This window comes from Felis catus, chromosome A1 (genome assembly GCF_018350175.1).
Source record: "Felis catus isolate Fca126 chromosome A1, F.catus_Fca126_mat1.0, whole genome shotgun sequence".
In the NCBI taxonomy this organism is placed as follows: Eukaryota; Metazoa; Chordata; class Mammalia; order Carnivora; family Felidae; genus Felis; species Felis catus.
The window spans coordinates 157308543-157320694 of NC_058368.1; the positions used below are offsets into that span (position 1 = coordinate 157308543).

General features: G+C 37.2%; 1 protein-coding gene across 10 annotated transcripts in view; it reads right to left on the minus strand.

Annotated features, from left to right (window-relative positions):
* Window positions 1-12152, minus strand: part of SPATA9 (spermatogenesis associated 9) — a 61913-nt gene that overhangs the window by 17193 nt on the left and 32568 nt on the right. Inside the window, exons 1-2 of one of the 10 annotated variants that reach the window (XM_019837176.3) lie at window positions 6253-7014; window positions 5949-6037 (exon numbers count right to left, since the gene is read on the minus strand). The exons of 7 other annotated variants lie outside the window; for them this stretch is intronic. In XM_019837176.3, the coding sequence (XP_019692735.2) occupies window positions 5949-6037; window positions 6253-6262 (99 nt within the window). In that variant the 5' untranslated portion in view covers window positions 6263-7014. Of the gene's footprint in view, window positions 1-4944; window positions 5900-5948; window positions 6038-6227; window positions 7015-12152 lie in introns of those variants that run through there. 2 more of the 10 variants (XM_003981157.5, XM_045033836.1) reach the window with 2 other exon arrangements.

Below are 12152 nucleotides of genomic sequence, written 5' to 3' on the forward strand. Positions count from 1 at the left end.
TTTCAAAACTTTCAGTTACCTCCAAAACAAATATTACCTCCAGCAATAAAATGTTTCTGACCCCTTTATTTTTCCCTGACACAAAGCATACAATCAACTTGTTCCCAAGAAGACCATTACTGCTTTTAAGAATAGTATTAGAAACCACAGGGTGCCTGGGTGGCTCAGTCAGATAAGCATCTGACTTCAGCTCAGGTCATGATTTCACGTGGGTTCACATGGGTTCACGTGGGTTCACATGGGTTTACGTGGGTTCGTGGGTTCACGCCCCGCCTCAGGCTCTGTGCTGACAGCTCAGAGCCTGGAGCCTGCTTGGTATTCTATGCCTCCCTCTCTCTGTGTCCCTCCCCCCTTGCACTCGATCTCTCTCTGCCTCTCAAAAATAAATAAACATTAAAAAAATACTATTAGAAACCCAATCTGGGTACTGGGGTGAATATAAAGTGGGGTTTTTGTGACTTTGAGAATAGGAAGGTAACAACAGAGGCTACTTAACAGTCCTTTAGACGCAGAGTAAGATATTCCTCTTTTTAAAAAAGCAAAAAAAACAAAAAAAAAACAAAAAAACAAAAAAAAACTCACTGGAGCACCTGGGTGGCTTAGTTGGTTAAGCATTTGACTCTTGATTTTGGCTTACATCATGATCTCACAGTTCATGAGACTGAGCTCTACATTTGGCTCTGTGCTGACAGCGCTGTGAAGCCTGCTTAAGATTTTTTCTCTCTCTCTCTCTCTCTCTCTCTCTCTCTCTCTCTCTCTTTTGCTCTTTGCCCCTCCCCCCTCAAGATAAATAAATAAACATTTAAAAAATACCAGTTTATGGTAATGATTCCAATTCACTTTTCAGTGAATTTTTATTTTTTTGATGTTGTTTATTCATTTAAAAAAATTTTTTATGGTTTATTCATTTTTCAGAGACAGAGTGTGAGGGGGGAGGAGGAGACAAAGAGGGAGACACAGAATCTGAAGCAGTTTTCAGGCTCTGAGCTGTCAGCACAGAGCCTGACGCGGGGCTCGAACTCAGAGATGGTGACCTGAGCTGCAGTCGGACGCTCAACCGACTGAGCCACCCAGGCGCCCCTCATTTTTGAGAGACAGAGACAGAGCACAAACCGGGGAGGGGCAGAGAGAGAGGGAGATACAGAACCTGAGGCAGGCTTCAAGTTCTGAGCTGTCAGCACAGAGCCCGATGTGGGACTCGAACCCATGAACCGCGAGATCATGACCTGAGTCGAAGTCAGATGCTTAACCAACTGAGCCACCCAGGTGCCCCTTCAGTGAATTGTTGAAAAAGGCTCCAGTAAAATATTTTAAAATAAAAAGTTTTTGTCCTTTTGTTGAGCTACCAGCTTTTCCTTTTGTCTACTATCTATGCTATGTATTTTCCTCCCAAACTATGTGTGTAAATTTAAATGTTGACCCCAAATTAAGAAGTGCTCATTTCTTTTCCCTGGGTTGTTTTGTTTTGTTTGACTCCTGGCCTAAGTATCCTGGAATTGGTTGCAAAGTGTGCAAGTTTAGATGATTCTTATTGTCATTATCATCACCGGAGTACATTACCAAATGTATGAAAAGATATTCCAACTCCCCTCACCAGCATCACCAGGCAATGTTCATTTATCACTAGAAACCTAGCATCAGTTAATCAGATTGTTTTGAGAATCCTGCTCCCGATCTCACTATTTGACCTCCATTCTTTGAATGTATGCTGCTTTCCCTTTTTCTTTTCTTTTTGTTTTCTAGAGCCATGCCCATTTCTCTAACATCAGCAGTTTTCATGCTGAACTCCGATTTCCATTACATCAGCTTTTACTACTCCACATCCAAAAAACCAGCCTGTCAGCAAGTCTCATTCAATTCTTTCTCTGAATAGTCCTAGAATTTACCACTTCTCACTATGCCCTCTGCCAGCACTCAGTCCATTCAATTTATACCATCTCTTCTCCAGACTAGTCAAGGAGCCTCTTCAGTGGTCTCTCTCCTTCTCTCCTTGTCTGTTGCCATTCTACTCCTCAACACCTCAGCCAGAGAGATACAAGTAAAACCTAGATCCTATCTTGCTTTTCTTTTCAGCTGCTTCAGTGGCCTCCTAGTACGCTCAGTGTAAAAGCCGAATTACAAATGCTACAAAGGTTGCCATTTTTTTACCTCTCTACCCTCATTGTCTTTTTCTCTCCTTTCCTCCTCACTAGCTGTTGAGCTGGTTAGGTATACTCCCACCTCAGGGACTTTGCATTAGCTATGTCATTTGATTCTTCAAAGGTACCAAGGTCTGCTCCTTGGCTTCCCTCAAGTCTTTCTTAAGAATCACTTTCTCAGGGCATCTGGGTGGCTCAGTTGGTTGAGTGTTTGGCTCTGGATTTTTGGCCCAAGTCATGATCACAGAGTCATGGGACTGACCCCTGCATCAGGCTCCGTGCTGAGTGTGGAGTGTGCTTGAGATTCTCTCTCTCTTTCTCTGCTCCTCCCTCCGATCATGCTTTCTCAATTGAAAAAAAAAAAAAAAGAAGTAAAAAAAAAAAAAAAGGAATCATTTTCTCACTAAGACCCTCTCGGTCACCCTAACTTAACAGTCAGTTGTTTTCCCTTTTCTACCCCTATTTCATATTTCTACTATATTTGTTCTTCTTCTTATACATACCATTAACGTAAATAAACTTGTTTCTTGTTTTTCTACCTGACTAGGATGTAAGTTCTCTGACAGCAGTGTTTTATATCCATTTGGATCACTGATCTTTCCCTAGTACCTAGAATAGTGTCTGACACAAAATAGAGTGCTCTAAATATTTGTTGAAATGAATGAATGAATGAAGACTATCTGAAAATAGATTAATAGAGAGAAATAAATATACCAAATATTAAATTAGAAATCACCTTGAAAGTTTTCAGTGTACAATGTGCTCTGTAACTTTCACAATTAAGACAGTGCCATAACAACTCACCAAAAACAAAAATACAACTTAATTATAGAACACTTTAGTTACACTCCTATTCTCATCATATTTAGAAATATCAACACCATTAAAAGTGATTTCCAGACATTATAGGTGCAGCCCCAAGAGTTTTGTCCCACATGTTCAAAAAAAAAAGCCAAGAGAATTCAGAAAAGTACATCAACAGCTATAAAAATCCAAAATTTAAATGGATTCTAATATGTTCTATTTACTACTCCCAATTTTATAGTAGAAGGCTAAATGCAAGATAATTACAGAATAAAACACATAATCACCTTTAATAATTAAAACCACAAAAATTGACCCTATTTACCACAAAAGATTTCTCTCATTCAAGTAAAAGTTCGTCTGAATTAAAACTTTTAGTTCCCTAATTGTAGAATACAGTTTTCACTTGTTCAAATGTAAAAGTTTAATATTTTTAAGTCCTCATGAAGAAATCAGTTGCAATTGGCAAGTGTAAACCTTTAAAACTTACTTCTTGCTAAAGGAAGTGGATATTGAAGGTACTGGGATATGGGTTCGACTGAAGAACACATGACTTCAGAAGCCACGACCTCAAGCCAAGAGCCTAAAATTAAATTTTCTCAGCCCCAGGAAGAAAATTTCCTTCAAACCATTAGTCATGAAGAACTATTTAAGAACCATTATTCTTGGTATGTCCCTCTATACAAATCCCACCAGACATTTTGTTTGTTTGTTTCAGGCCAACAAGGTGGCCTTTTCCTAAATAAATAAATGCATAAAATTTTTAAAAAGAGAGATTTTAAAAACTAATCATGAAATCTAGAAACTCAATTTAAATTTAATCATGAAATCCAACTCAATTAACTAAAGCCCCCTAGGTATTATTAAAACCACTCCTTTCAGCATGTTTGGGAACTATGGATCATTCCCAAAAAAAATAAAATTTGCAGCATTTACAATCTGACCTTTTAAAAATAATTTCGATATCCAAGCATTAGCATTGTGTTCTGAATAATTTATTGTTGAAGTACAAGTAACTTCCATCTGTACAGTATCCCCTAACAACTTGGGTTTCTTGCCAATCTCAGCAACACATTCTTCATAGTAAAATGGTGGGAAAAGTACAATGTAAGTGTTTTGAAAATGAGAAATAAAGTAATTATGCTTATATTCTTCTCTGAATGAGGTAAAGTTCTCATAAATAAATGACTTCAGTGACTTGGAAATAGGAACTCAGAGTTCTTTCTTTGGGATCAGAGTATCAATCTATTTCACTATTAAACCAAATTTATGGCTCAAGTGATAATGAAGTAAGTCAGAGGGTAGGAAGAGATGAAGGGAGTTGTGAAGAAAGCTGCAACTTCTTTCATTCTTTAGTGTTGGCAATGGTGAGAGAATCACAACGTGGAAGCAGCAAGAGGGGTTTCCAGACCAGTCTCTGGCTTCCTAGGATTCACCTTGAGGCTTCCTCAGGAATCATTGCCACTAGTGTGCTAGCCTTAATCGGTTTACATTCTAGACCAAGCATGGTCACCTGCCCATTTCCTACCGTAATATTCCAGAGCATACTCAAGAAAAATGTCCAAAAAGATTTGTCTAAAAAGATTTTATACTAAAACTAGGGGAGTGTAAAAGGGGGAAACAACTAGACACCGAGTCTAAGATACAGATTTATAAAGTCTGATTTGCTGTCTGGCGGACCACCATCTGGATGCCATCTTCCCACTATGTATCCAGATACCTGCACTTCACCATCATCCCTCCCCAAAGTCTACACCCAAAACCCATACCATTGGTTCCGATTTACTTGATATTCTGGGAACATGTTATGCTGTTTCATACTTTTTGACCTAAGTGACACTGCTTCCTCTGTTCCTATCCACTTACCCTATCCCTTTTTTCACTTTGAAAATTTATAATCATTCTCTGAGACCCAATTTGAGCATCCTTCTTCCATAAATCCTTCTCTGACCATTCAGAATGGTAGAGCCATTCATTCCTCAAAGATAAATTTACCTCTTACCATGTTCCAAAGACAATTACTTGTTTACAGTTCCAATTGACTCCACTAGATTAAGCTCATTGACTGAAAGAATCCTGTTTTATCTCTGTATTCCCTGTCCCCAGTCCCAGCCAATAGGAAAGTATTTAGTAAATGTCTGATGCCTGGTGGTCTGGATGAATGGTTAAAAGTGGTTCTAAGATCCCTCCTTTGGAATGAAATATATAGACTTTGGGATTACTATGTTACTCAGAGAGTTTTTTGGGTATATTTCCAGGTTTTGGTTATGATCCTTATGTTTGACATTGCCCGAACTCTGATTATCTGGATAAGGAGGTTATTACTGTACTGTGTAACTTTACAACATATTCTATTCTAACTGTGGTCTAGATGACTAAAATACACTTATCCATTAAGAGCTGTGTACTTTGAAGTAAATTATGTTACAAGATATTACTTTTTCCTGATCAGATATCTTTTCAACCTATCCACTCTCCAACTCCCAATATTTTATCTGTTGCAAATTCTTTTGGGAATAGAGGTTATACAAAACATATCCACATATGCTTTGTTTAAATTGGTATCACTATTTTCTTTCCACATTAAAACATATACCCATACCATATTTATGTTTCTATTACTATAATTCATATCAGTTTTTTCACTGCCTTAATTGCCATAGATTTTAGTTAAAATATATCTAGATATGTTTCTGATTTTATATTAAGCAAATCTTAAGCAAATGTAGCAAACTACATGCATTGCAATTGTGGCTATAAAAAGGTTCCAGATTTCCAGTCTGGAGATAGATTTATGTATCTATCTCACTTCCTTGTCCGCCATTTCTCTGCTTTCCATAGACTTACACAATGAGTAAGATTTGAAATTTGTTTTTCTGAGACAAAATTAATTTCTTTCCTAAGCTACAGGCACTGATCTCAAAATCAAGCATTAAATAATTGGTATGATATTAAAAATTCAATATACTTTTTGTAATCCTTTTCAAAGTTATGAAATCACATTACCTGATCAGACCGTGATAATCTTAGGATGGTAGGGAATTCGTCTTTAAACTCATCTAGAAGGTCCATGATTATTTTCTGGATCCCCTCGACTAAGACAAAAAGAAATTGGGGTGGGGGTGGAGAAAGCTTAACTAAAAACATTCCCTAACCACAATTCAAAAGAACATGGGACACTGGGTCCACTTTGTAAGTGACTGGGAAAGCAAGTAAACCCTAGGGAAATTTATTCCCAGTTGTTTCCCACACCCATTATCCCCTTTACAATGAGATTGCATATACTTCTTCCAGAAAAGTTCTTCAACACCTGTCCACATATCCACCCAACAGGTTTGATTGGCATGACAAGTTCTTGCTTGGGTTCCTACTGCTTGGCAAGCTTGCAGGCCACGGCCACACTTGTCCTACTCTGTCATTTGTGAGGGATGAGGGCACCCTTCCACTCAGGAAAGCAGGCAAGGACAGAACCTACAGTTCATTGCCAGAATTCTCTGTTACTGCACAATGGGCCTCTGAGAACTTGTTACAGAATCTTCTGAAATCACGCTGGCACTGAGAAGAGGAAGAATGTGTTTGAAGACACATTGAAGGGGAGGAGAAAGGAAAGTGAAAAATAAACTGTACTAAGGAGTTCTGCATTATACGTTGAATTTTGACCCAATTTCTATAATGATACCTCAGTTAATGGATCATCTGAAACAAAGCTCCCTTTGAAAAGAGTTGGCATATGCTTTAAAAGAAATGTTTCACATATGATGCCAAGTGGAAAAGAAACACCAGCAGTTAATTCAGAAATACTTCTGAACAGGTTGTTTTTCCTTCACTCAAATAAATATCACTAAGTAAAAGACAGGCAAAATTATAAAATATATCGTTTGTCTTCTTTAAAATACCAAGCTATTTTTTTCTTCTTCATATTTTTCCCTCCTAGTCCTCTCCCACTTCATTATTTTCCATTTATCAAGTCTAGGAAGAATTTCATGTCATGTGTGCTTGATTACCTAGTTACTATTTTAGTGTGGATGAATTCAGAGTCGATTAACATAAATCCCATTTAAAATTTTTTTCATGCTTATTTATTTTCGAGAGAGAGAGCATGCAAGCAGGAGAGGGATAGAGAGAAGGAGACAGAGAATCCAAAGCAGTCTCTGCACTGTCAGCACAAAGCCCAACACGGGGCTCGAATCCACCAACCTTGAGATGATGACCTGAGCCATAGTCGGACGCTCAATCGACTGAGACACCCAGGCACCACAAATCCCATTTTAATTTGAAAACTTTATATTTAATTGTAGCTAGACCATGTCCTCAGCAAGCATAAATCTGTGGGCGCTAAGGGTCTGCTCATAGGAACTGTCTAGGAAATGTTCATCAGAGGATTCTTTTCTTACGTAAAGCCTGCCAGATCCCTGGTTTCGATTTGTCCTTAGTCTTCATCTGAGAACACTCTTCACGACACCCAACCATTTCTCTTAACCTTAGCAGAACATGTTTCCCTCCATCATGACCCTTATGTTTAAGATAATTATGCCATTAATATTTAGAAATTGCAATCCACTGCCAGAAAGAAAATCTTATTAGACGATGAACACACAGACTGAAAGTCTGTAAGATAATGTAAACCTTTATTTGTCCTATTAAGTTATACGCCTATCAGAATTTACCCCAGGGAACAGCTGGCAGTACCTTCGTTCTCTGGTCTTCTTCCCTGTTCTCTTCTCCACTCTCCTTGGCCCCCTAATTTCTTTTCATCCATCTGCCTACCACTTGATGTCCTAGCTTCCAATTAGTTTCAGCCAGTTTTTGTTTTCTCTTTTTATCTTTTCTCACCCTCCTAGGCATCCTATGAAATTTGAAATTAACAAATCTATAAGAAAAGCAGTTCTCATGCTAAAAGGCATAACCGGACTCTATGTGTTATGCTAACAAGGTTCTTTGCTTTCTACTGAATCTCTTCTTGGAAGAGGAATGATGAAAAAAAGACAGGGGATAATGAGATTTAAGAAAATTGCAACTTGTCACACTTATTTTATGTTTGTGACCATGTATGATAATATTTTGGGTTTTGCTTAATTACCATTTTTACCTATATCTTTATGTATCATGTTATTTCAGGTAATAATGTTAGACAAAATAAATTATGTTAATGGTTATGTTCTTTAACTACTATATTCTTTTTTTTTTATAGCTCACAATAGAGTGCTCCATACTTATAAAAATTAATTAGGAAACAGTTGCAAATACCTCCAAATAGTATTTACGTAAGCTCTGCAAAATTATTTGTATTTAAAAGGCTTTAATACGGGAAAAAAGAGAATCTTTGATTTGCACAAAGCTTAGAAGAAAATGAATATTTTACACACTGTAAGTGAAGGCAGTGTCAGCTTCGAGAATGAAGAGTTTTGGGGTTCAGTCAGACCCAGATTTAAATTCCAACTTTATCACCTACATACTGGGCTGTGTAAACTTGGGCAAATTATGTTTTCTAAACCTAAATTTTGTCTTTAAAAAGTTGGCAGTACTTATTTGATGGACCAATTATGTTCAATAAATGGCAACTGTTGTCAAATATACAATAGTTACCGTGCTTTTGGAAAATTTGCAAAATTTGGGTGAAAGTCAATACTAAGTTTGCCTTGTTCACATGGGTTTCAGCCTGTTTTCATTTCTCACACAACTGGCTGGAACCATCCTAAGTAGATTCTTCCCTCAGACCTTCTTCGCACTCAAATGATACAGAGCTACTCACCTGATTTCAAGTATTACCTATCAAGTCTTTTGAATGACTTCTTTCAGAATCATCCTTGGCCCAGTCAGGGAGTTGGACTGGAAGCCATCTCTTTTTGGTGCCAGCCTCACAGGTGGATGAGTTCTGTTGGTCCCAGCGCTATATTCCTCCAGTTCACAGCATGCTTTGAGACTACGTACATCTCAGACTATGTATTAAATGCTTAGTAATGTCAAAATAATTTTAAAAATCATTATCTGAAGGAAGGATACTGACACTTACTGAAGGCCAAATAAGTACTAGTAACTGTTGTTAAAGAATAAACTGAGGGACATTAAAAAATTTAAGTTTATTTGGACAAAAATCTATTCGTATCAGGTATCACCAAACCAGAAGTGATTAGGCATCACTAAACCAGAAGTGATTAGGAGCTCTCCACAGACAGTAGGTAGGGCCAAGACTTTCATAGGGAAGACGTGGAAACAAAGCAAGGAAATTATTTTGACTGTATTTAGCTTAAGCACATGCATTATTTAGGAAAGCCTAGTTGGCTGTTTGTGATTTGTTGCCTTAGATTTAAACAGCATAATCTTGAGGCATTTACAGGTTTAGGCATTGGAGGCACCTCAATCTAATGCCCTCCATGCTTAATTAATTTAACACTATGCTAAGAGCTAGGTTATACCACTTATCTCTTAATTCTCATAACAACTGTCAGAGGTAGGAATGTTCTGAAAGCAATCTGAAAATATCAAACAATACCAGTACATTGGTATTACCAATACCAATTGTCATCATGGGAATATATCCCAATTTTTAAAAATCCTCTATAATAATTTGTATAAAAATAGTTAATGCAAGGCTCTTCAGGATGGCATAAATTGGAAGTAATTCAAATACAGGTTTCCCCTGCTATCAGAAAGAAGAGCTTCCCTATTCCTATGAAATATTTTATAAGCTGAAATGGAATAAAGCAAAGAAGCAATTATCACTAACTTATATGGAAAATTTTTTGAGTGTTTCCAGACCAAAAATTAACCTCTCTTAGGCCTTTCCAATAGCCTAGGACACTTCTTGCTAAGTGATACACAAAATCAATTGAGGTAAAGCATAGTTGCTCAAAGACACGGTCCAAAGCTATTATGGCTGCTTGACACTGAGTGTAGTTCTGGGAAAGGAGCTTGGTGGGGCCACTGTTGCTGCTCAGGTCTGGACAGCCTCGATAACAGCATGCCGCAACACAAACACTGAATGCTATTTTCACTTTTCTTTCCTTTTCATAAAAGTGAAAATCTTCTTTGGATTTCTTCCAGAGAGTAAAAGCAGGTAGTACTATCAAGTCTTTTATAAAAGCACAGTGGGTATAACACAAACTTTTGAGAAGTAGGGACTACCTGTACATAGCATTCATCAAATTATTGTTACCCCAACACTATGGAAAAGCTTCTGCTCGTTGTATTCGTAAAATGTGGAGTCTTTAAAAATCTAACTATGTGCATAAACTAAATTTAACAAAAAGTATGGAAAACAATTTAGTTTATAACCACCCAAAGTTATACGTACACAAACAAGGCTTAGAAAGGAAAATACTAATAAAAAGCAATGTTTATTGGGTTCTTTATGCCCCCTAAAATTGTGTCATGGCAAACAAAGCACATAAATTTTAAAAAACACTATAGAAAAACTGTTTCCATGATTATTCACTTATGCCTAACTGATTAAATATCAAGTTTATGTCATGAAGTATAAAGTAAGATAGCATAAGATAGATAAGTAAGATAGTAAGATAGTATATCACTTTGTTCAGAGACTAGTGAAAATTTTTATATCAATAAATTTAGTGTGTAGGAGACGTCTCCACAACTACTGTTAAAGGCTCAGACAGGTCCTGATGTTGGAGAACTGATGGGGCAGACTGATAAAAGCCTATGTATATACACTAGACTACAGGATCCTTCTGGAGAGAACACAGATTTAAGTACAAGGGTCAGCTCTAGCAAAGACAGTCTAGTAATGATGCCTTAATTATCTTGGAGAAGAGTGATTCTGAGCACAGGCTGTTGTATGTCATTCAGATCCCTCCAGTAGGGATTCGGAGTAGATGGAAGGAAACAGAGGCCATAAACAGTCTTACTAAGCTTTCTTAAGGCAGTGAGCACAAATTAGCTATACAATTAGGGTATCCCCCACAGAAAGTAAAAGAAAAAGGGAAAGGAAGCATTTTCAGGACTTTGCCAAAGATCTTGGCTCTCTGAAAGTGTCATCACATTAGTGTGGGAGTGCATTGTGAGGATGCAGTGTCCAGAAAAGAGCCAAAACTGAAACAGTGCCTGAGGGAGACATAGTAGTATCCATAGAAGTAGTCACAAATGCCAAGCAGATGCTACTTGCAAGGCAGCTGACCAAATTTGTTCTTAATAATTAGACACTTCGGGAATTCCCAAAAATATTTGCAGGGAAGGGAGAAGATTCAAGCCTTTGTACAGATTTGAAGTTCTGCAGGGGGGCAAAGCCACTGAAGTATAGGTTATTGTTATTCTTGTGATCCTACTTACAATTATAAGTTGACCAAGCTTGGGAAATCCTGGGTCACAAGAGAAAATATACAGACCTTCTCATTATAGTAAGAATTAGAGACAGCTTGTGTGTCAACAGGATATTTCTAACTTAAATCATTTGAAAAATATTAGGGGAACTTATTTTGTAAAAGTAACCCTAGAGGGGAGCCTGGGTAGCTCAGTTGGTTAAGCTTCCGACTCTTGATTTGGGCTCAGGTCATGATCTTAGGGTTTGTGAGTTCTGCACTGACCCCACAGAGCCTGCTTGAGATTCTCTCTCCCACCCTCTCTCTCTGCTCCTCTTCCACTCCCACTCTCTCTTTCTCTCTCAAAATAAATATATAATATTTAAAAATATGTTTAAATATTAAAAATACTAAAAATATTTAAAAATATATGTAAAAATAAATAAAAAATAAAAGTAACCATAAATAAAATTCTTCTTCAAGGCAAAAAAATCATCTTTTTAATACCCAACTAAATATCTGCTATATATCTTATAAATATACATTTTTCAAAAATATTTCAAAACAGATATATTTACAACATTTTGTTTCCTCTGAAAAATTCTTTAATAATTCTCTTCTATAATTTCAGTAGGGTACCATTAATATTGAGTAGACTTGGAAAGCCCAATGGAAGTCTTCAAATAGTTACAGTAAAACGGCAGGACATATAGGAGACAGAAATTGCAGTGTTAGCACTGCCGCCCAATTGTAGGAATTGCGGAGGTTGGTTAGATGGTAGGAAGCTGACAAGGTCAGACTTTTTGTTGGCTGTTTCCCACAACACAATATAAGCTCCATGAGTTCAGGGTCTTGGTTCACTCAAGGCTGTATTCCCAAAACCTGGACAGTGCTTTTATAATTTTACAATATTACAAAATATGTCCTGAATGAATATAATCAAGTATATTACTTA